General features: G+C 42.7%; 1 protein-coding gene across 6 annotated transcripts; it reads right to left on the bottom strand.

Moving 5' to 3' along the window:
- Positions 1-369: 369 nt before the first annotated feature.
- CASS4 (Cas scaffold protein family member 4) lies at positions 370-26,443 on the bottom strand. 6 transcript variants are annotated; one of them, XM_049817166.1, is made up of 8 exons: positions 24,542-26,439; positions 20,877-22,096; positions 11,433-11,861; positions 8,102-8,206; positions 6,897-7,046; positions 3,733-5,067; positions 2,848-2,907; positions 370-2,110 (listed from the first exon to the last, which is right to left on the bottom strand). In XM_049817166.1, the coding sequence occupies exons 2-8, from the start codon at positions 20,886-20,888 to the stop codon at positions 1,697-1,699; spliced, it is 2,505 nt and encodes an 834-aa protein (XP_049673123.1). In that variant the 5' UTR covers positions 20,889-22,096; positions 24,542-26,439; the 3' UTR covers positions 370-1,696. The 6 variants fall into 6 exon arrangements, with proteins under 6 accessions (XP_049673123.1, XP_049673122.1, XP_049673124.1 ...); XM_049817165.1 differs by lacking the exon at positions 20,877-22,096 and having other exon boundaries at positions 24,542-26,440; XM_049817170.1 differs by lacking the exon at positions 20,877-22,096 and having other exon boundaries at positions 2,110-2,506; positions 24,542-26,441.
- Position 26,444: the final 1 nt, after the last annotated feature.

The raw sequence follows: 26,444 nt of genomic DNA, 5'->3' as shown, positions 1-26,444 counted from the left end.
TGGGGGCGTGGCTACCAGTGTGCGGGCGGGATGGGCGGGGCAGGGCGGGTGAGTCCATCGGGCCGGTGCCGGAGGGGCGCGGAACGTGCCACTGCGCGCAGGAGGATCCGCAGCGCCCCCACCCGGCGCCTCTCCCCTGCCTGCCCCTCACGCGGCCCCGCCCCGGCCGCAAGAAAATTACCGGTTTTTGTGAGGAACCTCCCCCCCCCCCCCCACGGGACACCCATTTTGGGGGATTTGTGGCCAAATGAGGTGTTCCCGAGTTGGGCCGGGGGCTGCCTCCCGCTGAGAAGACGCCTCTCGCCCTTCCCGCCCTCAGCCCGGACAGTTGAGGCAGGAGGGGGCGACGGCAGGTTACAAACACTCGGAAACGCCGGGAGCGAGTTTAATACAAAACATACAAAGCCAACGTGAAATGCGGTTACTGCACTTAACCGTGCAAACAGTAATATTTACAAATGTCGACGTTTAAATAACGGTGTAAAACATGGTGGCTGCCAAGTGAAAATAAAACCGAGAGGAAGACGAGGGAGCTGTTTCCGCAGACCACTGAAGCGTGTGCACTGTTGCAGTGCAAATTAGCTCTAACTACTCACAAAACTGTCCATTTTCAGGGCAAAGACAGAGGTACACAACTGCCAAGAAAGGCGAGGCTTTGAAATTTCAGGTAAAAACTTTAAAATAAATTAATTAGGAAAAATAGAGATAACACGGGCGTACAAACGATCTACCTGTGTGGTCACAGGGCCTTCATCGTTGTATTGCAGATCCAGCAAACGTGGGGATAAAGTTAATGAGCTACAGACCAACAGAGTCAGGGCCGCTCTGAGAAGCCCTGGGCAGCCTTGCCAGCACGGGTGCTCCGGGTGCCCAGCAAGAAATAACGTCACCTTTCCAGTTTGTAGGGAGAGCTCGTCCAAAGCCTCTGCACGTTCAGTGACTAAAGCTGTTTCACTTGGAGCAATGCTCCGAACGGCTTCAGGATGCGACAGAGGACGACTGAGACATGCTGCTCCCCGTGGATTTATCACGAGCCAGGACTCCTCCAAGTCAGTTTTCCTCTGTGCTCAGATACTGGGTGAAGCATTTCCCATTAACATCTAGGCTACATGCAGTACCTGCCAGATTTTGTCCCATAATATATTTATCGCAGTTGTATATTAAAAACAAAAGTTAGCTTTGCAGCTAATTTAAAAAAAAATAAAATTGTAATTACAAATTTTGAGTAAAGTCCTCAGGAAACAATTGATGATGGGATATCATAAGTTACAGAACATTGTACAGCAAAATTTAAAGAGATACTTTACATACCCAAATGGGGGGGGGGGGGGGGGGGGAGGAAAATATACTTATCTGACCGATATAGAAATTAAAAAATAAGAAATCAGCCAGGTAATAAAATAATTTGGCTCTAATACACAGCAAACATTCCTGCTCAGCCACTAAGATGATGACATTTCCAGGCAGGATCTGAACAATGGAGAGGTACAGATTTAATTCTACAGATCCTCTTCTGCATATGCTGTTGTGTGGATCTTCACCTGCTAAAAGTGCACCAGCACCCAGGGAACTGCCTGGCATGAGTTCTTAGAGGTGACTGAAAGTTGGAGTCACTGAGCTGCTTTTGCCCCCCTTGGCTGCCACGTGCCAAAGGAGCAACAACAATGGAGAATTTGTAAAAACAGCAAAGTGTCTTTCATTCCATCATTGCTCTAAACTGCTGTGTGTACTTGGACAGCTCCTCGGTTTGATCCTGAAGTTCCCTCATAGCATCTTCGTTTGGATATTGTATTGCAGCATTTTTGGTGGCGAGAGCCAGATTCTTCAAGAGGCTGCAAAACCGGCTGCTGCTGTGGAGAACATCGCTCCGAGTGTCTCTTTCTTGAGTTTCCTGGCAGAGAGAATCCACTAACTTTTGTCCCACCATAATGATCAATTTGCTGTGGGATATGAAGACTTCAGGTGGCTGGTTGTTGCTCAGACTATTAGTGAATACACCAATTGCCTTGTGAAGTGCACTGAAACACAGCTTACAGTGTTCTGGGAGAGCGATTTTCTTTGCAGAGTCCTGCTTGCTTTGATTTACAGTCTTTTTTGCAGATGGCAAAACCTGGAAAAAGGTAAAAAAAAAAAAAAACAAAAAAAAAGACTCAGCTTGGTGTCACACTGATTGTTTCTTTATTTGCTCTGCCCTATATTCTTCACGTTTCTTCACTTACAGGAAGTTTTGTTAGTTAATAGTCTCCAACTTGCCCCAGCCCAGGAGTCTTTTACAATCATTTCTCCTTCCATAAAGTACTGGACTTCAGAGTGGTATTTTCTCCCAATTGCTTTTTTTCCATAAACAAATTACACTGAATGTGATTTTAATAATGGGTAGCACACAAAGTGCTGTAGCTAAACACCATCCTTTATACAGTCTGGACTTCAAGCTTTCAGATAGTACAAAACATTCAGACTCGATCTGTAACGGTGCTGACTTCATGAGGGTTATGAATGATTAAAACTGTACGATAACAAGAAAGTCAATCCTTTTACCAGTGCATGACAAGATATTTTGAAGTACTAACTCTCCCAGCCTTATCCCAAATGATACACAAAGGCAAGTAAATAGATAGTATGACTTTAAACTAGAGTGGTTTGTTACATTTGAGGAAAATAGATGTTTTGCATGGGCTTTCAGCAGTAATCCTAAGAACTAGTTCTGGTAAAACAAACTATGACAAAACAGATAGATCTCTATACATAGACATGTGTGTCCAAATGCAAATTATTCTGAATTTTAGCAAGCATGGAAACCAGGAACTAGAAGTCCTCATAAGTAAGAGTTTTCAAAATCAGAAATACCTTTGGTTTTGAATCCGTACTTTTCTTTGCTACTTCTTTACCCGAAATGATTTTCTGCGCCTGTTACAAATCAAAATGAAAGCAAAGTTGAAATGGTTTACAGAAAATATTTAAATATAAATGTGTTTTTTCTCTTATTTCAGGGGTAAACAACTCCTTGCTATGCAGCCTTCATGTTACTACGGACAGCAATGGTACATTTATTAGAAACAACTCTAGTTTTTTTCCTACTAAAAATTTAGTGTGTGATCATGCAAGATCTAAGACTGAAACAAACATCAACAAAACATAACATTTCTTAAATTCTAAGGACAAGCCAGCATTTCTTTATGAAACCAAGAGAGTTATATTCTTAGTAGACATTTCAGTAAGTCTAAGGAGAATGATTCTAACAACCATCCAAAATTATTCTAACAAATTTTATAATTCACAGTAAGAGTTTAATTTGAGAAATTAAAATTTTGTATGAAAGCATGCTTTCCAATATATCTCAAGTTAGAAAGTTAACATTTCTTGTATAGTCGTATCAAAGTCAAACAAACAAAATGTACTGGCAAGAAGAGAACTACTAGTCAGAAAAAACAAGTTGCTAACCCCCAGCTAAAAGCGGTTTCTCAAATTAATTTAAACAGGCAAGCTAAAATTTTTTTCTCAGTGCTGGCTGCCTGGGTAAATTCTCAAATGCCAGTTCTCTTTATTACTTAAAATTACTGATCATTCTACATGTGCCATCTAGGACTAACAAAATCCTGAATTCACGTGAAGTCTGGAAAATAGGAAGTAGTGCAAACTGAATTTGGCACTAGTGCAAAGATAAAATAGTGCTATTAGCTTAATACCCACAAACGATCAAAAACATAGATGGTAAAATCCAGTTATACTAACCTGTAACTGAACATAATCACAGTCCTCAGTAGCATCTTCTTTTGGTTTCTCAGGAGAGACCTGACTTTGGTTGGGTTTATCAGGAGTATTTCTTTGCAGCGAATCTATTTCTACGCTTCTTGGCACTGTGATTTGTTTTGCCATTTTGTATTCTGGGTTCACTTTTGATTGCTTCGTTTCTTGTTCCTTCTCATTCTTTCTGAAGAGGAGCTTTCCATTGGCAATGATGATGGATACGAACCTCTTGATATCATCTGGAATCGTGCGGGCTACCATAACAAAGCGATCAAGATCATCTGGATTGTTCTGAGGTTTCCTGAGGACCAAAGCCTCTAGTGACCAGTTGCAGTTGTTTAGAGCTTCTCTTGTTTCTGTCAAAATTTTGAATGAGTTCATAAGAATTTCCAGCTGTTTTTTAATTCTGGTCTGAAGGTTGTTATCAGTGAGGTAAGAGGCATTTACCTTTACAAGTTGAGCAAAGGCCAAGAATTCTCCCAGTGATACTTTTATGTGATCGATTGCCCTATGGATTTCTTCAATACTTTTCTCTAGGTGTTCTTGTAATCTCCATTTACTACTCACAAAGATCATTAAACTTGCAACCGAGCTGGATACACTGTGCTGCAGTCTAGTCACTGTCTCTATGGCTACTTCAAGGTCCAGTTTAATTTCTTTGGCAGGCTCTTCTGATGTTGGCATAGAAAAAGACTCAGCAGAAGAGTTTGAGGATGTAGAGAGTGTACTGCTTCTGCTATCCACACTAGAAACAGATAATCTGTCTTGTTCTAATTTGACATCTCTTGAGAGCTGTGGAGGAGCACTGTATGCTTGGTGTCCAGAACTATCGCTGTGTTTTTCCGTCTCTTTCTTGGACTGCACAGCAGTGGGCAAACCTTTTGGAATATCATAAACATTCTCTTCAGAGATCTGATTCTCAGCCTTTGGAGCCAAAAGACTTGGGGGTACATCACAGCTACCGTTTTGTGGCAAAAGGAGCACATCCCGTGAGGATGGAACATCATAAAGATGGATATCTGGAAATGTTAATTTCCGTTGCGTTGGTGGAATATCATATAATTGTGGATTTACAACTTTGGCTTCAGTACTTGTTGTTAGCGCCTTGTACCTAGCTGGTGGTATATCGTACAGCACCTGGTTCTCTAATGAATGGCCGGAAGGGTTTTGTTTGAATCCTGTTTTTTCAGGTGATACTGGAATATCATAAATCCATTCTGACTTCCGAGGATTTGGCAAGGTATTGTACTGGCCCCAGCACTTTTTCTGAGATTCATTTTCTGAAACATCAGATTCTCTTTTGGGAGGGACGTCATATAACTGCAACAGAGCACACAGGATTCATAAACCATGTTTTTAAACAAAAAAAGAGAAACAAAACTGAATTCTCAGAGCATGTAAACGCATGCAACTCTAGTAATGTCAATGGAACTGCATCACAAAAAGGCTAGCCCATAAATTTTAAATTTCTTTCTGAAATGCACAAGCTGCACATATGAAGGTTAAAATATTTTGAGCACAGGTGATTAAATTGTACAGCAGTGTTCTCGTTCAGTGAAATTCTGTAGGCTGTTCCCTGGCTCCTTTGGGGTGGGAAACTCATAGTTTTCTGGAATGGCTACAAGTGAAATGCCAGTTTATTAGTAGGCAATGTTAAATACTTAGTTGTACAGAATGAAGGAGGCAAGACTTCAATAGCCTCTGCATAAGAAAACACTTGATTTTCCGGTATCCCCACCCCCATTCATATGCATACCATAACAAAAAAATAAATCACCAACAGACACCACTGACTATTCTCAAATAACTGCAATGAGTTTAAATTTTTACTTGATACACGTTTGCTAAGATAGCTACAGATCTTGCCCAATGCCTTAAAAATACATGTGTGTACAGCTGAAGCCTAAGCTGGAAAACGCAAATGCAGGACCACTTCTTGCATAAGAAAATCCAGACTAATACTAATAGGCACTTCAGGAGAGATCATACTTGGATGCTTTACAAGCATAAAGCACAAGCATGAGGGAATGCAAGGAACTATAGGAGTGTGCAGCAGCAAGAAACAACTGAAGGTACTGTTATGTAATAAAAATTTTAAAAACAACTGGCCAGGTCAGACTTCCCCCGTTGCAGAAAATGTGCGTGAGAAGGGGAGCCCAGACAAGGGTGTTTCAGACCAAAGCCAGAATTTTCCAAATTGCCCATGAACAAAGAATTCTAAGAAAATTTGATTTTGGAAACAATGATAAACCGTGTCTCTGCAAGGAAATCTGCTCCCAGGCTGTTGCAGCTTGTTAGTACAATTGCTAACAGCCATGAAGATGTCAGGAATGCCAGGTTCAATGAGCGACTGCTCATATGCCAGTACCCCAGTTCTGGGTAGCACCAGTCCTACTGTGACTGCTGAACAGGCTTTGTGCAAGACTGGTTTCTCCAGTCGTGGGGCAGCTGTGAACGTACTGCACTTCTCTTTAAATCCACAAAAACAGGAAGCCTCAGATTTCCTGTGCTGGGATGGTCTGCCCCAAGATCCTACACCTCAGCCCTAGCCATGTGTGCTAAGGAGCATGTCAAAATTCTCTTGGATCCTAAAACCGTTCGGGAAACCCGAAATATTTGGCCCTCAACAAATTAAGAGTTTCCATCAAGGCATTTTCTTTGTTGTGATATTTGAGATCAGCCCTTTCTTCAAGGATGGTACTTGTCAAACAGCGGGGAAGAGATGGGAAGCCTGACCACCCCCCTGCCCCCAAAAGCCAGGAGCGCTCCACTCCCCAAAAAAGCACAGGAAAGTGCTGCATGGAACGGGGACAGTTAGTTTCTATCTGCTTAAATATTACAAATAGACATTCAAGAATGTGGGATATTGAGTCTGCTTTTCATGCTGTCATAAAAAGAAGTTAAGGCAAGAGATCCTGTTGCCTGCAGTCTAAAAAGCAAATGCAAACCCAGTGGTAGTCATAGTCCTGGCAGGTACCCTGACTATCCAGGAACCAGGTACTACTTGTCTCTTTAATACAAAGGACAAAGCACTGCACCGAAGATCCGCTGGTCTCGTCCCCGTGATCACCTTGAGGGAGGTTCAGCACACGTGCCCAACATCATAGTAATGAGAGATTATTCTCTTGCGTCTAAAAAACCTTACTTACGTTGCCCACTAGTGAGTCTTTCCGGATAACAGCTCCTGCCTTTTCTGGGCTGGATGGGATGTTGTAAAGCTGCTTCTGCTCTTCCTGGAAACACTCAGTGGATCTGACCAGCACAGAGCCCTTTCGTGTGGTGGGCGGAGTGGCACTCCTCTGGTCAAAGGGAAAAAAACCAGGTTGACCTCAATCCTTTTAGAGCCCACTGAAGGCTTCGGTGGTATCAAAGGCTTTTGGGTCATATACTGCTTCACTCCTAGTTCGGATGGCGTGGGTCAAACTCAACCTGACAGAGAGCTGCTGGAGCACCTTCCCCGCAGCGCTGCACGCGAGGGCGGTGGGCACTTGGTGGTGCGAGGCAGCCGCCACCTACCCACCTGGCTTTGGGTCTGAGCAGGGATCACCCCGCTTATACAGAGTGGGAGACACAAAGAAGTTTGTGGATAACTTGATAATAAGTGGATTAGAGTGGGCTCAACCCCGCGCTGCTAGGTGCTGCCAGGGAGCGTAAGGTGCTCAGGGAGGCTCTGTGGACGTGCTCCGGTCCCACACGCACCTACGCGTGGTAGGTGACGGGATGGGGCTGGGGCCTGGCATCTGTCCCATCCTGGTGACCTGCACAGGCTGCAGTGAGATGTAGAGGAAACGTGGTGACATTCGCACTCCCCAGGGAAGGATGGTATCAAGAGCAAGATCGTGTAACAGGACGCTTCGGCCGTAGATGCAATCATGTGTTGCCCTTACCCTGAATGGGTCATGGTTACATGATCTAACCCCTTGCATTTTGTTGCCCAGTAGGTGGGTGGGGTAGGTGACATTTAGTTTCTCTTTGAAGATGCACTAGTGACTTTTCTAGAAACATCTTGAAATCTTCCTGATCAAATGACACACAGACAAAGCAAATTTTCCAATGGATAAACCAAGGCAGAGTGGCTGACACTCTTGATACCGAGAATTCATCTTTTCTCTGGAACTTATTAATAGTAAAACTGAAAACATTTATTAGAAATGTACCAAATTTAAGACACATTTCTCTGAAAGTCTAACAAATTCAAAAGAAAACTGCTTTAGGTCTTGAACTTCCCTAAAAATATATGGTTTTCTGCCAAATTTTACAATAAGCAAACAGGGAAACACTAGAATTTACCTTAAAATCTATTCTGAGGTCCTACAGGGTCCCAACTGCATGGGGGGACCATGGCAGGACTCACCTGAGTGAGTAAGGACTCCCGGCGCTGTGTGGATGGAACATCATATACCTCACTCCTGATATTTGGGACTGAAGCCCGGCATGCTCTTGGGAGAGTAAGCAGGTGCTTTTAGGGAGGAAAAAACACAACAATGAGAAAGCTGCAGTGAGCAGTAAACTCAGGACATCTTTGAAAACTCAGTTGAATAGGCCACTGTTAGAGTAATCACTCTTAAGTAATTAAAAACCTTTCAGCTTTTCATTGATGGTGATAGACAGGAACTGACCTTACAAGCAGGCATGGTATTTTTTCCCCATAATTCTCCTTTGAGAGCATTTCTGCTTTATTTCAGATAAGATAAGAAATGGCACATATAAATCAACCTGCCTTACCAACCAAGGGAAGGAAAAGATTTGCAGAAAATCCAGCTTCAGTTATCACTTAAATCTTTATACTGTCCAAAAGCAGAACCACTAAAAAAAGAAAGGGGGGAATTTCTACTTCTCCAGTTTTACAGAGCCATTAGGTCAAGCCTTATTTACGGGGAGTAAGAGCAGCACGAAGGTACAGGCTGAGATGTATTATTCAGTAGTTATAAAAGACTGACTCATTTTGTAAGGGTAAACTTAGTTACCTCGATGTCCTGTCCAGCTCCATAAACAGAGAAGACTGATAAGGGAATTACATTATTTAGGTCAATTGCAGACTAGTTCTCCTGTTTGCTTTATACATCATTTTAAGAGCTATGACCAGGTCTCTGGGACAATTAGTTAAGATGCCAAATTATGAATGTTGGGAAAGGACTTTTTTAACAACCACCCCCAAAACATGGAGTTTTCCTCAATTAGCATGGGTTTAGCCTGGCTCTCCACAGCTGGTTTATAAATGGAGTATTGTAAACTACTGACCCACAGGAACACCACCATGTTACAATAAATTGTTTAAAATTGGAGGTAGCATTCTCCATCAGGTAAGTGATTGTTGCAGTGACTAAATTTAGGGGAAATACGGTAGAGGAACAAGACTCCAGCTTTACAACTGCTTGCTTCATCTTTGCAAAAGCTCTTAGCTTTCATCTGAAGAAAGGGAACGAGGAGTGAACACAAATCCCCTTAGTGCTCTGCGATATGAGCCCGTCTTGCTTGCAAACAGAGGCAGAAAAGAAGAGACTTTCCTGAGTAGAAAGGGTAAGAGATAAGTGGTACCAAGAAAGCCATCCTTAGCCCAGGTCTGTTTTCAGGTGGACAAATCTTACTCAGCATACAGCAAAACCAAAACTCGCCAAATATCACATCTTACTATTTTTTAAAAGTACTTTCAGTCACAGTAAAGCAAGGAAGTGCCCTGTGTCTTAAGCAGAAGTGACAAGGCTTTTCTAACAGGGTGAAAGCACACAGATTTTGAGGGATTTAGTTTTGGTTTATTGCTTTCAATCAGCTCCCTCAAAGACTTAGAGTGGCTTAACCCAGCTGCTCAGAGGACAGCTGAGTATGCCAGGAACTTTGCCAGTTGTCCCATAGGATCTACGCAGGGCGTTCTGGAGCGCTGCAGTTTGTTCTGCACTCAGACAGGCTGTTCACCCCTGAGCCTCCGCATGCATCTGTGTGTGGCTTGTGACCACCGCGGCACAGTTGGTGTAGTAACAGCTGTGATGTTGTGCAGGAGGCAGTTCAGGCAAATCTGAACTTCTAAATAATAAAAACAGGCTAGGACTTTTTTTTTTTTTTTTTTTTATTTCCTCTGTTAAACAAGCTTAGGTATATAAACTCACAAAATGATAGAGACAGGAATAGCCAAGGAGCTCTTCTGTTGGGCCATTCATTCAGATAAAGAATAATAGATGACATTCTCAGCCTGATTTGCTGGCACAACACAGAAAATTTCTATCAATCTCGCATTCAATTTGCAAATGCCTTCTTTAGGGTTAGGAATGTGGAGACAACAGACCACAGCAAGTGCAAAAGGGTCTTTTGTAGCTATTACTCAGTTTGAGCTTGCAGTTACGGTAACTGTACACAAAGGCTGAATGTGCAACTGCAGTGCTGAAAATTAGGTTTCAGCCACCAGAGATGTACCAGTCTTGTCCATTTTCCAGCACCCATTTGCCACACAGAAGGAACCAGCACTTTGGTTTCCGTAACTGTCCTTTTGGCACAATGGGATGAAAGCTGAGTCCCATAAATCAAATGATCATTAAATCTGCCTAAAAGGCTATACAGTTCAGGGCTGAATTTCTTTCCTTTTCTGTTTTAAATTAACATTTCTAACGTGAATTTCATACATGGAACAAAGAGCCACCCAGGGCTGAAGAGCTCATGGGAATGAACAAAAACTTGCACTTCAACTCCCTCCCCACCCGCTCTATTTACCTTTCATTATAAAAGATTCCCATTCATTTTATGCTGCAGAAAGCACATGTTTTTGATGTTAAGACATTTGATGCAACATTTAGTCAAATTACTAGTTCCACGTACATGAATGCCAAACACAAAGAGCAGGGAGAAAGAAGAGGCCAGGCCAGGCAGCTGTAATGAAACCCTGGAAAACCTGGTTTGCAATTCTCCTCCGTAACTGGAGGGACGGGCGGCTGCTCTCATTCCCTACACCCTGGTTACTGTTTCAGCAGCAGCAATAACAGGCTGGGAGAGAAATTGGTTCAGACCACACAACCAAACCCTGTGCCCTCCAGCATGTCTAAAGTAGGTGCTGCTGGTTAGTGCAAGTGTAGTGACAACCTCGAGTAGCAGAAGAGAAAGCTAGCCGCACTCTGAGCTTGCTGAGACACGGGAAATAGTAGAAACTAGACCAAAGGCAGCAATCACACAGCAAAGGGCGATTTGTTTGTTTGATTGGTTTTTAATTACAAAAAGGGTGATTCGTTTGTTTGATTGGTTTTTAATTACAAACTGTGTTCCTGCGCAGATGGATGCAAAGACCCCACATATGCCCAGAGGACTCTGGATGGATGCATGCTCTAGACCATCAGAGGAGCAAGTTCTGTGTCTTGTTATTTTAACTTTGGGGTAGGTTTGTAAACCGTTTTTAGATTCTTCCAAACAAATGGTGTATTCTTTTTACTTTCTGCCCTATTTTACAGCTGCTTTAAACTGTCAAAAAAGGTGAGGGGACTACAGAATATAGAGACTCTCATCTGTCGCCCAGAGCAGCATTTCTCACATAATGCTATAAATTGTAGTAGAAATGATGGCAGTTTCCTAAACACCATTTATTAGAATGGCTTTGCTGCAAATTCCACTGAAGTGCTCAGGCCAATAGCCTTTGTTATTTTCCCACTCCCAATGACTGTTTTAATAACAACGTTAGTTACTGTTACGGCTGTTTATATTCTTACCTGGTTTGTTGAGCTTTGGGTCCTTTCACTGAGCAGCTGCGCAGCCAAGGCTGGTACCCGATATATTCCTTGGGCAGGTAGGGTAGAAACCTTAGCTGGAGATTTAACCCACCCCTCCATCTTCTCATAGGTAGACGACGACACAGTAGGCTTGGGGACGGAGGGAACCTGGTAGATGTTTTGTTGGCCTGCTGGTGACTCCGCGGAGTTGCTCCGGGTGGAAGGAGGCAGCAGGACAGCCTGAGAGGCGGCAAGGAGCTGGAGGCGATTCGCGGGGGCCAGGCCCTGCCTGCCATGGAGGGAGCATTTCCACCAGCCCTCGCTGCCAATGACGTTTTGGTCCAGAACTGTCAGGATGTCTCCTTTGCGGAAGGCCAGCTCATCTGAGCACTCTGCCTTGTTGTCGTATAGCGCCTTCGCCAAGGTGTTCTGGAGAGAGGAAGAACACCGGCATTGCACAGTTACACCAAGTGTTAATTAACTGTTTCTGGTTTGGTGTTCATCTCCACCTTAATTTCAATTTAATTCAAGTCCACCCGTTTTCGTATTAAACAACATTTCTCAGAGCATTGGTTTCAGAGAGTTAAATGTTTGCAGCCTGTGTCTGCTATGTTCAGTGCAGTAAAGAAATAGGTAATAATAATACTGCAATGTATTTCCTCATCACCTTTTCCCCTGATGCTCTTGAAGAGCACTGCAAACATTCATTACTTAGACTTATTACATATGAACATCCCTATATGAAAAATAGGTGGTTTTCCCAATTGGCATTCGGTGAATTGTCAGAAGCTGCAGAGAAAAATGCATCAACCATCCAAAAATAAAACTCATGCTTTCCTGCCTGCTACCCAATTTATCTGAGGACTTCAACTGCACATGAAAAAGGCTAATTATTGCTTACCTGGAGGGGGAAAACCCCCCCCACAAAACCAAACCCCAACCTTGCTGATTTTCCTTTAAACGTCTTCTTTTCTCAGAGCCTTATGAAGACAGACTTCTCAGTAAAGTCAACGCTAAGGGGGTTAATAAGTGCCAAGCGGTAACACCGGTGGCAGAAATACTGCTGAAGAGCAGCAGTGGGTTGCAGTACTTGTGAAGACCAGACTCCAGCTAGCTGTGTCCATGTCCGCCCCAGTGTGGAGAGTTGGATCCTACTGATTCAGAGCATCCCAGGCTAAGATTTATGGGACACATTAGCTCAGGGAAAGATGTAATTGTGTACACAGTGACACCAAGCAAATAGCTCTGCTGTCTGCTAAGTCTTCACAGCAGGTCAGTGCATTCGTGAGCTTATCGCACACCTGAAACAGCATCTGTGTTTCTCTCCATCACACAGACATCACCTGTATCTGAATACTGTCATCTCCAGTATATCTTGCAGCATCTTCATAGAGTGCTCTTACTGTAGTTTTTTTTAGACAGGAAACCAAGGAGGAATAGAGTAAGCAACTTTCCTGAGTTCACAGGAAATCTGTGAGATAGCAAAAATTCATATTTCCCAGCTTCTTCACCACAGGGCAGCCCTACCTGTCTCAGCTGAAGCCTACAAATTTCTGGCAATCATGAGTGTGTAGGTCACCACATTTTTTTTTTAAGTGTATTTATTTAGGGCATTTGCTTACTCATTACAAGATGACAGTTAAAAGAATGGAAAGTAGTAGCAGCAGGTAGCTTTATTCACTTGAGGCTTTTTTGCAAAGGGTAGAGCGAGCTGTGGACATAGTGTTTTTCAGTAGAAGATACTATTTGGTTTCAGCTTTAAAATGAGACTGACTGCTTCCCAGTCAGTGGGACACTGGCTGTGTTTCAGCATTAGTTTCTTATCAGAAAGTGCAAGTAATGTCCAAAGAGATAGTACCCAAAAAGGAAACGTGATGCCTTTTATTTTTGTCCAGAGCATTTGCTGGAAAGCAACAGCTGGCTTGAAGTTGCAGCAGAAGAAAACCAATTTGTCAGCTCAGCTGATGAAAATGGCCTGTTGTTAGCAGCACACATTTCTTCATCAGGGTGGCCAGGAACAATGGCCTTTTTATGATACGTGGGCTTGTCCATCAGCAGCTGCCAGAGATGGACAACAGTCCCATTTACCTTACGTCCTAGCCCGGTTAAAACAGTCTTCTTGCCTTGAACATTGGAGTCCACTTTCTATTTGGACAATGCCAAATGCTCTGAACCACCTGTGTTGAAGTCAGCCCTCCAGGAATCCCCCCACAGAGCGCAGCCTGGGGTGGGCTTGGGCTTCACGCATTATTGCAATTGTTAAGAAAAAAAAAAAAAAAAAGAAGAAAGAAGAAAACAGCCAACTTTTCCTATTATTCATCAGCAACACTTAACATTTGACCCCTTGTTGTTGGATGCTGTACAGACACACTGAAAGACAGACCCTCTTCTTCAGCCTGAAGAGGATGGGCAGAGGGACACTCTCTCCCTTTTGCAAACAGGCAACTGAAATGTGAAGAGCCTTATCCAGGCACACGCAGGAAATTGGTGGCAGAGCCAGGAAGCCTGAACTCAGGAACTGAGCCCCTGCCCAGTGCGTTAGACAAGACTGTCCTTCCTAGTTGCACCAACGCAAATAAGAGGACATGTTGTTTCACAGTATGGTTTTAAAAGGCACCTAAATGTTGACATTTCCCGACGTAAGTCTTTCTTGTGGAAATACCATGCTAAACACATTGTTGGGCCTAATTCTATTATCAACCAATGTACGAAACAACGCAAATCTATTTTCAAATCTCATTTGTTTTAGAGTATATACGATGATTTTCACTAGGTCAGAATTTGGCCCGCAGACATCAGTGAGAATTTCTGCAAATAGTAACTGTAGACTACAACCGAAGTTATGCAGAGTGAGGAGATAATCCTCCCGCTCAGCAACATTCAAACATGACTGCGGCACGTATTGGCAGGATAAATTATTCCAACTATTCTCTCATCTCTTTTCCTAAACATTGCTAGGTCTGCTTTGCTGCAAAATGAGTGAACAAGAGAACAGCCAGGTCAGTGAAAGCTACAGGGAGGTCCATCCTCCATTCAACAGCCAAGCTATTCCACAGAAAGGCTCTGAAAACTCAGCTGACCAACACTTCATTTGGCAAAGTCAGATGAGTATATTCAGGGGCACCCCCACTAAATAAAAAAGTTAAATTTTAAACTTACACCACAAAAGCCACAAACCTTTTCAACAGAGGGGTCTCTACACTTGAAGCACGGCACACATTCCTTTGGTTTTGCCAATAAAGCTGTGCAAACATCCAAGGGCAAGTAGCCCACAGCGATATAGCAATTCAAAGCTGAACACAGTGGTTCAAATTGTGAAAGGTGGTCTCCAATTTATAGAGCTCAAATTAGGGCATGCGGGCTCACCCCTGTGGTCAACACAAATACCCAGGCACCTTTGAAATCATCTCAATTGCAAGCCAAGCAGGGGATTAAAAAAATTAAAAAAAAAATAAATCATAGGACACTTTGGGAAACCTGACCTAGCTAGAACAACAAATCTGTTCATAGATAACCCAATATGCCATCCTTAGGGATGGAACTGAAAAATTTAAGACTTTAAATAGAGAAGTCATGGACACAGGCCCCAACCTCCAAGACTATAGAACATGAATGAACTGGAAGATTATCAGACCTCTGCAGGTCAGTGGAGCTCTCAAACAGCAGGGGAGAGTGGGAAAAAGAAAAAAGACAGACAGCAAAACAAAGGTTCTTCTATCTGAGGCAGCGCTAAACTAAATTTCAAGTTTCAGGACACACGGTCAGTACCATGGAGTTGGAGAGCAAATCTTTTCCAACCACTCTCAGTTTCAGTATTGCATAAGTGCACAGCAACGTAATTCAATTTTTCCATTATTTTCTTTCAGGAGTACCAGCCCATCACTGGCATAATAGGCTAGCCACTGGTACAGGTACAATTCCAGGTGACGGTAAAAGGCATTAGTGATCTAACTGGCTTGCAGCCCTTGGTCATATTTTTCAGTGCATTTTAAAAAGGGTAGAGAAACTTAGGAAGGTATTTCAATGAAGAGTTCTTATCCTTTTGACTCAGAACTAGTCTCTGAAGGAATTTATAAGAGGTAGAAACAAGTGTAACAGAGTATATTAGTATTTGTAACTAGCAAACTACAGGAAGGTAGGCCCCAGGCAAAACTCTTTCAGAAGACAGCCTCTTGTTGCAGTGCAATATGAGGATGAAAAAAAGAAAAAAAAAAAATCCAAACCACTAAGACAAAAAAACCCCAACCACCAACATCTTCCCTGAACAGACTCTTCTGTGTAATTTCAGCACCCACAGCCTGGCAGAAAGTTGCAGCAGTACATTGAAAAACCAATATGAGCAGCACCACACCACTGAAGTAACTAATTTCTGCTGGATTCTAATCTCCACAAAAACACAGAAGAAGGAACATTTTCACAAGGTGTAAAAACAACGTGTCAAACATCTGCCTTTCTATTTTGTTCTGTGTTCTCCTTTGCTCCTCTGTTTATTTACAGGACTAGTAAGTCCCCTTTATTTCTTGTTTCCTTTCCAAGGATTCTGGTTGCTCACCCAGCTTCTCAGGACCCAACTGCACCAGGTGTGGAAGAGACTGTGAGGCATTTCTTTTATGCAGTGTTATCTCCAAAGGAATGTAGGCAATACTGTTCATATAAGCTCCGTTAGTTTTTAGGAGTCTCAGCTGTGGATTCAGCAAGTATTAGCCCAGGATGCTGAAACAAATGTTGAAGATCAGTCTAATACTGGTAAAACAAACTATTAAACTCACAGCAATGCCTAGCATCACAGGTGCTGACGCGTTTAGCTATTTTATAGGATATACATACAAGCAAGCATTGAACTAGCTAGCTTTGGTACTGGAAAGTGCTGTAATTCTGACAGCAAAGAGCGTGCTATAGGTTAGCTGATTTTCTAGTAGAGTTTGAAGGGGTGCTGAATCCATGGCACTAGAAAAAGCCTGCTGGAGCCACTGAGCTGGGTTGGTTATGAAAGCTAGCTTGGTTAATGTCCATGTTCCACTGAAATTAAACTCCTAGCGATACTCCCATGAGGAGGGTATGGCCGCGCTGAGCAGACCAAAGCACTGCAAGGTTGGGTAAGGAACCACCACTCTCCCATCCACACCCTGTCCCTTACCAGCACCCAGCCCACAGCCAGCTCCGTGTCCTACAGGCTCCATCTGCTCACGTTAAGAAATGCCAGATCTCTCATTTTTTGAGACACTTTTAAGAGAACTCATCCCAGCCAACTGATTTTGCTCCTACTGTTAGTGTGATCACAATTTTATAGACAAAAGTTACAGGAGGTTTATGGCAGGCGAGCACTCGATCCAACATCACAGATAGACTTGGTAGACCGTAGCCATCTCCAGTTATGTGGCTCTGGCTCATCTAATGTGGGGCTGTTTGTCGGAAATGGGGCCCTATCTACACTTTCAGCTGTCTAGGACATATGTGAAGAATCACTGTGGCAGCCCCTTTCTATCATGTAAGCAGAAGCATCTCTGACCTGCCATTAACTATAAACACGTACTGCATTCCCAGGATCGCAGAGGCCTTACAGGATGCTTAGCTAGGAGGAGGCTGTGCTTTGGGGCCAATGGGATCTGCATTTTTTCTTTATTACCAGAGGAGCGGAAACTGGCTGTCTAACACTATCATCCACAAAATGCCATCTAGGGCCAGCTGTGTATAGTTCTTTGTTATTTTAGGCGATCTCGTTAATGTGTCCTTACAATAACCAACATGTAATAAGTACTAAACACAACACAGATGAGATCAAAGTGTTTTTCCTTCTTGGACGTTTGTTGCTTCTTCCCCATCAGCAGCCCTGAAAAAAAAAAAATCTCCCAAGACAAAGAACATCTTAAAAGCCAGTTCATCGTCCCATGAGAAAGCACCTCAGCAGACAGTGCTGTTGCTCTCCTCTCACCGAGAGATTTTAACAAGACGATGACAGAGCACAGACCTAGAAAACAGAGGTTGCACCCTCTGCAACCTCTTCCTGAGACATTGTTCTCCCCTACACAGAGTCCACGACCTTGTTAGAGCGATGCAAATTACTCAATATATTGAGCCAACCATACTGAACGGATTTACAGTACAAGACCTCTGGTAACTCAGGTTCAGTTAACTTAGGTGTGAAGAAAAGTTCTTGTGTAGAAGGAAGTGTGTCTCCTTTTACTGGAGTGTAGATCAGATGGTAAGATGGTAACTCTACCTACAAATTGGACTTTACATCTTACTTTGTGCATTCTCGTCCAGCAATGCTCCCGCTATAAAACCTAACAGCCCTTGGGAGTCTTCAGAATGACGTTTGTTAACTCATGTCTATTAATGAAGAGAGGGAAGATTTTAAGCAAGAGTTGGTAAAGCTGATAATTGTACGAAATTACACATTTCTTATTATAGAAGTCTATAACCTCAAAATGGGAGTACTCACATAGACTGGTATCTGTGCCAAGGTAAAAGACCCCCACTATTACTAAAATCTCCTGATCCCTCTCCTATCCCAGTCCTTATCCTCAGCCTACAGTACTATGCAACAGAAAAAACCCCACCCTCATAAAATATATGAGAATGTTTCTAGAAAAATCCTTCGCAATTATCAAATGATAAATTGAGCATCTTCCCTGCAAGTCTCCCCAAATCATTTCTCTACCCCCCTCCCCCCCTTCCCACTCAGTTTGTATCTGGAAACTCCAGCTCACTACTATGTACTATTTCACATGATATGTAGGTACTGTAGTACTTTACAGCATTTCAAAGTAAAAAAAATAATTCATCTATTGTCTTAAATTTGCTTCTTAAAAAAAACTTACTAAAAGAATCTAAAAAAAAAAAAAAAGGTAGTTTTAATCACAGGAGTTTCTTTTGTGGATGAAGACATTTTTAGCTGCATTGTGCACATAAAAAAAATTTGTAAGCACTTTTACTGCAGGAAAATGGGACTTAAAATATTCGAGGAGAAGGAAAAGAAGCAGCTAAAGGCAGCGGGTTGTGTTTGCTAAACAGTTACGTGCATGCATCAATGACACCCTCTGACATGTTTACAGAACGGTTTCCAGTTAATCTCTCCACCTCGGAACAAAGCTGAAGAAATAAACATTCTCCATTGCCCTGTTAGCTGGGAACACGCTTCCCAGAGGAGTCTCGTTTAAATAGTAGACCAAGTTGAGTCAATTTAAGTTTTGCCCAATTCAGTTAATTGTAGGCAGAGTTCACATGGGCAACATACACAGAAGAAAGAAGAATTTACCTGCAACGCTCAGATCTTTCATCTACATACATGTGCCTTCCTTCTAGGTGTGGGGTTTGCACGTCCCGCTTGATGTGTGATGTTTTCTCTGACTTGCAGAAGATCCTTCTACTGTATTTTTTGTTTTGTTTGCATAGTTTGGAAAATAAGTGTTCTGGTTATACAGAAGTTTCAGATCTTTTTATACAAGTTTCAACAAGGAATGAATATCAGGACTTGCTATTATGGCCTATTCAAAGGGTTAATTGATTTTTTTGAGGGTGGAACCAGGTGCTTATCATCAGGTTTTAAATTCTGAATGGTCAAATCAATTTTTGATAAAATAAAGAACAACCAGTTTTTATACTCCAGGCAGAACCACATTGATGGAAGTTGTGCAGCTTCACGTTAGTCAGTGATGTAGGGGTGGGAATTACAAGCTGGTTCTGTTAATTCTCTCCAAACTCTGTTTTCTCCATAAATGTAGTTAATCAAATTCTAGCTGTGTTAAAACCAACAGAAACCCCCACTGTTTTCAGTGTGATCGGGATTTGATTCCCATTCACAGCATTTTTGCACGTGTAGTCTCATGCCCAAGTTAACGGAAAAATAAACTGATACTTAAAAACTGAATATGTATTTTTGGGTTTTGGTTCCTCCTACTATCCAAAGATGATTTCCCATATGCACCAAATTAATTTACTTTTTTCACTTTTCTAAACCTTTTAGTATCTTAATTGTATTTCATTATAATGCTTATTTCCAAACATGGGTTTAATGACAAGTACAATTTTCTCCTTCTGCCTCCTGAGTGATGGATGCTTCACAGAGACTCATCAGAGCCAGGTGCTTGCTCTCTTTCCTCTGCCTGCCCAGGGAACAGGCAAAAAATTCCTAGGAGAGGTTCTCAGGAGCAAATGACAAATTTTTCATTTCCAGGGACTGCTACGTAGTCTTCCTCCTGGGTGCACAAGCGTGACGGGATGCTCTCCCTGCATCCCATCTGACCCGTGCCAGAGTTTCTGCTGATTCCCTGGACGTGGCAGAAGTGACAGCAACCGAAAAGGCAGAGGCTCAGGGGTGGGTGTTCTCCGATTCCTAATGAATCGGCAGCAACACCACAACTCCCAAAGGCTGCTGCTTCCTCCGGCTCTCTCATTGCAGTTACCTGCCCCAAAACATTAATTCTTTTTTTAAGACCACCCTTTTGGACAAAGTTGCGTTTATCCGAAATTTTAGTATTTTTCTGGGGAAAAAAGTGGATGATTTTTCACCTGCCCTAATCACCAGCCTGCATCACTGCTCCCATGCGACAGCTGTACATCGCCTGTCCCCCATCATTACCACAGGGCACATGGTGACCAGGCAGACCCTGCCCAGAGTCACAGCTGCCAGAAATCAGCTGTAACGTCAGGCTGAACGATTCAGTTAGTTTCGCAGCCAAAAAGAAATCCTGCTTAGCACAAAGCAAGCTAATGCTAAGTGTCTGCATGCGCACTGTGCTGGAAGTCTGGGCAAAACATCAACATATGACTATAAAACGGATTCGATCCAGCCACTTATTCCCCCGTCCTCCCGGAGCAGAGCAGTATTTCCTAAAAATGAACACTGCCACCACTCCTTTCCTCTTTCGAGCTTCGGTTCTTTCTGCAAAGAGCCCTGCAGGACGCGGTCAATCGATATCCTAGAGTGCAGGCTTTCCCAGGCTCACGTAACTTGAAATTACTTGACATTTTCCTCATCAAAGAGTGACTCAAGTTGTTAAAACATTTCCATTACTAATGTTCTAGTAATCAGTGCAAAACCCATAATCTTTTCTGAGATAACGTATGGCTCGAGGGTTAATCGTTTAGCTCATTATTTCCAAGAAAATACGGGAAGCAAGGGGTATCCTAATGGCCAGGCAGGGTCATTCACGGTAACTTTTTTAATAAGGCGTACTATTGCCTCATACGGATGGTACAAAACCTTACCCTTCTTAACCATACTATTGTTCTTGATAAAACATTTCTTTCAGCTTAACTTGGATTGTATTTTAAAAATTAAGACCGTGTGCTCTGTTAGTAACGTGCAAATGAGATCAACAGCATGCTTTGAAAAGGGATTCTGCCAGATACAGATTTTACGCTACATACGCTTCCACTACAAATGAAATGAGCGGAGCCATTAAATTAACGGCAACAGAAATAAAATAATCTAGTACTTACGTTGACCTTCATTTTGTTGTCTCCTATTTCCCTGTTACTCCATCACCTAAGGAGGAGGATGAGATCTCACCCAGCCCAGTGCAGTGGATCAGGCAGAGCACTGGAGGGTCTGGCTGGAAGCCTGAAGAGCAAACGCCCAGCCTCCTTACCCCTCCTGCTGTATTCAGGGGGAGCCCCAAAGGAGAACAGCTATTGGGAACGAAGGGAGCTAATTACGTAGCAAAATTATCTCCACGGTGCAATTGGCCTGCAGCTGCTGATGCTAATGAGGGCCTGGTGCAGGACACACAGATGTCCCTCCTGCAGACACCCCCAGGGAAATGCTCTTTCTGCTTTGCAACTGCATCTTAGCAGGAAAACACGGGGCAGCGGGGCTGAGCCAGAAAGCGAGGGTTGGATTTTGAAGCAGTTTTGCACCTTTTGCAGCGTCGTTTTCTACTCCTCTTTTTTTTCTTTTCGCTTAAAAAGTGGCTTGATACTCTTTGAAATTTTCATGTTCAGGTCTCTAGAAAACTAATCTCCTTTGAAGTTACAGAAATCCCTGCAAAATAATCTCACTCTTCAGAGCTAGAAAAACTGAGGAGGAAAGCTAAACATTAACTGCAGCTGAAGGGTTTTGTGTCTTGGATTATTTTAAAAAACTTCTTTGATATTATTTAAGAACAGTGTTATTTAGCATTATTCATAGTTGCTGTTTGCTCAGCAACAGCTCTGCCCAGGTTACGCTTATGCAAATGCGCAGGTTTTACAGCTTTGTACTTGTGAGCATCTTGGGGTTTGCAAACTTCTACTCGTTTTGCCTTTGTACATGCTGCCTTTTCTTTGGCAAAAGCCTTTTCCTTCCTCTTTCCACAGTAGCTTCAAGATGAAATTAGACACTCGCTCCCAAACCCACAATCGCGGAACTAGAAAAGCAATGCGTCTTGAATAGAAATGCTGAATTGAAAATGCTTTCTCAACAAAATCTACACCTTTGGGCTGGGACTAGGAGCAGACAAGCAGCTAATGCAGTTGTCCAAATGAGAAGAATTCCTGGCACAAAGCAGTTCATTTGAATGCCTGCAGGGTTTTTCTTTTTTCTCCTTCTCCTTCTCTTCTCCTTCTCTTCTCCTTCTCTTCTCCTTCTCTTCTCCTTCTCTTCTCCTTCTCTTCTCCTTCTCTTCTCCTTCTCTTCTCCTTCTCTTCCTCTTTTACAACCAGCAGCTTTACTAGTTTCAACACTCCATGCAGAAGATAGAGAACAGCCATTCACTTACTACCCTGGAATTTTTCGGGTGCTACCAGCATTTGAAATGATCCAGAAATACAAGTAACAAAGCCACAACTAGTGGTCACGAAGCTACTTTCAAATACAATTAAACGTTCTCTTGAATTAACCCCAGTCAGGATCCCTGCCATGCCGGGGCAGGGACACCCTCCACAGACCCTGGGTGTCCCACACGGGGCAAGGACAGAGGCACAGAAAAGTGGAGGAAAAGGGGCAATAATCACAGAGGAGCAGCAGCAGCAGCTGGAGAGCTTTTTCCCCCAACCCCAACCTCCTGTGCTGCCGTCACCTCCTTGAAGGAACTGGGGCGGACTGAGTGTACCCCCCACAAAAATAAGACAAGTTGAGAATAGGAAGGGGGAGGAAAGTTGTTTACTTAAGTGCTTGCTTAATTGTTCATGGTTTATTCTTTTGCAATCACCCGAACCAGTGATTAAAAGTTTGTGTTAACTGGCAATAAATTACTTGAGGTGAAAATTCCCTGGGTCAAGGCCATTTTGTGCATGACAGAACTAAAGTTTTACCTCTTAAGATTTCCCAAGGAAAGCTGGGCATCGAGTCCACTTCCACCCAACCGTATCCCTGACAATAGCCCCACAGTCATTGTCTGAGGCCCAGGAAAATGGAGACTTCATCGTTCTCTCCAGTATTTCTGCTTGCCTGTTCAAGTAACTGCTTGCTCAATATATGAGCTCTGGCAAATCCTATTTTGAAACCCACTATTTGCTCCCAGAGTGTTTGAGATGGAGACCGGCACCCTGGAGCCACGGGGCTGTAGGTGCAGGCATCCCCAGGCGCAGAGGAGCTCGCAGAAACAAATCTCGAGTCGTTCTCCACGCACTTGTTTGTGGACAAGATGGGAATACGTGAACGGGGCATTTTGGAAGGAGAGACAAAACTTCAGATCAGCTTAATGTCTGTTTAAAAAATGCTCCTATTTTTTCTTTGGCAACAGCCCAGAAAATGTTATCAAACAGTACGCGAACTATTTCCCAAGCGCAGCCTGTCATGGTAACTGTGTTTTAGATTGCGCCAAGACGTGCAAGGTTTCCTGTGCAGACTATGCCACAGGTGTATATGCAACAAGAAAGAAGTGACATCATCTGTTTGGCTGCACTCCTATACTGAATTCATTTTCGGAAACGGTTTTCCTTGTGAAGGTAGAATAATTGTGGCACAGTGAGAATTGCAAAGCGTTACCTGTCACAGTAAAGCTACTGACGGTTGGCACGTGGTGCTTCAAGAAGTCCAGATGATGGTAGAAAAACCACGTCCTTGGTATTTTTGTATTAAGTGTAAGGTTCAAATACTGTAATAAACAGTACTGCCAGGGTAGTAGGAACCTTATAAATAGTTCATAAATTATATAGCAGAAATAAATTTGACTTTCAGTTGTTACTCAGCTGAATTTGACTGGGCATGCTATGGATGTGTCTAAAGATCTCACAGCAGAACGGGAAATCAACTTGCTACCACTACATTTATTTAGCCACTGGCAATCCATTTAAGAAAACTGAAAATATCATACCTAGAAATAGAAACTCTCTTCTCTATATAGAAATTTAAAATGTCCTGCATCAATTTCTGATGACTTAATGTGAAAAAATAGTCATCTTTCCATGCCTCAATGGAAAATTTTGAGTGCAAAAGGGTGACTCATCAAGCTAGTACTAAGGTTTTTTTCCCGCACTATATTTTGTATCAGATTTCCAGGAGGCAGTTTATTTACAGTAAACACTGAGATCATTACCCTGGATGAAAATAATAATTCCCTTACACTGCTTATTACACTTGCAGACAGTAGGATAATCAAGGCACTGACTTTGAATCAAGACTTCAGCATTCTCTAACTCTTACAGCTACAGCAGGTTATCTTCTCTATGTATATATAAAATTACACTAGATACAATATGAATAAAAAAAAAAGTGTAAAAAACCTTATAGATTAGTTCCAGTCTTTCAAAAGAAACAAATATAGCCCTTCAGAATTTCTTTTGTTTTGTGTGGAATGTAAGGGAAATTATCTATCATGCAACAGGTCACCTGGACTATCACTGAAAGTCTCAGACAATATAACCGTGTCTCTAATGTTACTACAGGATAGCAGTAAGACAGGTGGAACCTCGAAGTTACATATTTTTTATTTGTTATTTGGGAATTCTGCCTTATTCAGAGTCCTCCCCAAGACAACATTTCTTCCAGTTAATAGTTTTGTCGCAACAAAAAGCGCAGGAAGACCTTAGGTACATAAGCATCGTAAGACGACTTCCATTCACTTCGAGAATACCAAACATTTCCAACATCACCAAGCATCAGGCTGAATTCAACCATCAAACCCTACTCTAGGACCCTTTTTTTCTTAATTGTTTATATGCTGTACTCAAAAAAACAGACATACCTTTGCAGTTCTGTTGATTCTTATGTCTTTATCCATTGTTGTCATTCACCAGCAGCGTCACTTTGAGCAATACAGGTAGTTACGGCACGATGAGGAGACTTCAGCTTTGCTCTACCCCTAAAAGCATTTAGGATTTTGTAGAAAAGATTCTCAGGAACGATAATTTCTGTGACAACAGATAAGATTAGAAAGAACAGAATGCAAAACAGAAAAACCCTGTTAGTGTATGAAAGTGAGAAAAAAAGTCTGTCTGCAAGTGGAATTTTCCTTGATCTCTCTGTCACCAACTTGTCGCAATTAACCGCAGTCAGAAGTCTCACCCTTCTGTTTTGCTACGTGTTCCTGTATTTCCTCTTTTAGAAATGTAATGAATACAAGAATACTACGTACCACAAGAAGCTGCACAATGCTTGATAGAAATAAGACTGCCACAATCATATCAGTTCGGGATTTTGAAGCCAACGTTTTTCACAACTTTCAAAGTTGTCTCAACTTTTAAGGCACCAATACAATTTTTTGTTATAAAGGGGCTTTGCAAAAACCTTATATATTACCATCCACACCTGGGGGTGAATGCTGCGTGAAAGACTCCTCCTGGCCGCACCAAGGCTTAAATGCGTACGCAAGGAAATGCGTGGGCTTCGGCTCCTGTCCTGCAATATCCTACCTAACGAGCAGAGCGGTTGTGCTGCTGCATGTTTGAAGGGTCCCTTACAGCCACACAGAGAATTTCCTAACCTGAACTTCAAAACTATTTTTCCTTTATTGCACTTCAGGGTTTCCTGGGATTCAGTCTCACAGGGCAGCTCTGGTGGAAAGACAGCCTGTGTGTCCAGGAAATATTTATCCCAGACCAGTACCCCCTCTTAAGTAGAAAGTTTGAAATCTGTTCCAATAGGTGGCAAACAAGCCTCATTCCAGAAATGGCCTTTTAGGAAAGACTTTCCCTAGCGCCAATTACTGCCAACTCGGCGTGCCAAGGAAGACTGAAGGCCAGAAGATATGAACCCGTAACTGTGCTTTGCTTTCGCGTCGGCGTGGCTTGTTGGCCTAATGCGTTAGCTCCGGCATCACCTTGCCACATTTCCGTGATAGCTTCTTCCGAGGAGGGGCGGGAGCAGGTTACACGTCAGACCTTTAGGTGATGGAGATTTTCTTGAGGAGGTGATAAATTCTGAGTATGACAGCGCTTCTCTGAGTGGAGCAGCTCACTGGGATGTAGCTACCAAGAGGTAGAGACTGCAAAACTCGTGAAGGGCAAGCAGCTGCACTGGAATTTTAATTGACAGAATACAGCTTCTAGGTGTGAAGTTTCTCTGACTGTAGCAGTAAGCATGATCACATGGAGAAAGTTTAGTTTAGATTCTTCCAGACCTGCACAGTGAAATGACATATTCCCCTTCAATCAAATGCAGATCTAACAGGACGACTACGTGTGCGCACATCGTTCTTCAAGATGCAGCCAGTGCTCCTCTCTGCTGTACTTCCACGCGTGCTTGCTCTGAACACTCTATAGCAGCCTCATCCCCTCTCATTTCTCATCCCCCATCAACCACCTTCACCTACCGGAGTACCACTGGCATGGTGTAGTACTGAACTATTTCACTCTGGGGTTGCGTCATCTACCTAAATAGCATGAGTTAAGTTTCTTCCAGCCCTTATTTTTTGAACTGAAAACCTCCAAACTTCTAGCCTCAAGCAACATGAAAAGAAAGAAAGAAAGGTCCCAATGTCAGGATGTTTTTGTGTTATCAGAATAAAACTCTACTTCTACACTGCAAGTTAAGACCACAGAATTAAGGAAGCTCGAGGTGAAGGCTAGCGTGCTGCAAACTTATCAACCACAGCAGCAGTTTAATACATAAACACCAAAATAGCGTTTTAGAAATAGAAGAGTCCAAAC

The sequence above is a fragment of the Accipiter gentilis genome, chromosome 14 (genome assembly GCF_929443795.1).
Source record: "Accipiter gentilis chromosome 14, bAccGen1.1, whole genome shotgun sequence".
Lineage (NCBI taxonomy): Eukaryota > Metazoa > Chordata > Aves > Accipitriformes > Accipitridae > Astur > Astur gentilis.
Note: the sequence above shows the minus strand (reverse complement) of the source record. Positions and strands in the feature narration are given on the sequence as shown.

What these genes read in the sequence shown, in the direction of transcription:
- CASS4 (XM_049817165.1), bottom strand. Translation starts at nt 24,586, where the DNA reads ATGACAACAATGGATAAAGACATAAGAATCAACAGAACTGCAAAG. An exon ending in GGGAGTCCTTACTCACTCAG is followed by an intron (nt 7,047 to 8,101) that starts GTGAGTCCTGCC and finishes CCCTTTGACCAG; the next exon opens with AGGAGTGCCACTCCGCCCAC. An exon ending in GTACGGATTCAAAACCAAAG is followed by an intron (nt 2,111 to 2,847) that starts GTATTTCTGATT and finishes ACCTTTTTCCAG; the next exon opens with GTTTTGCCATCTGCAAAAAA.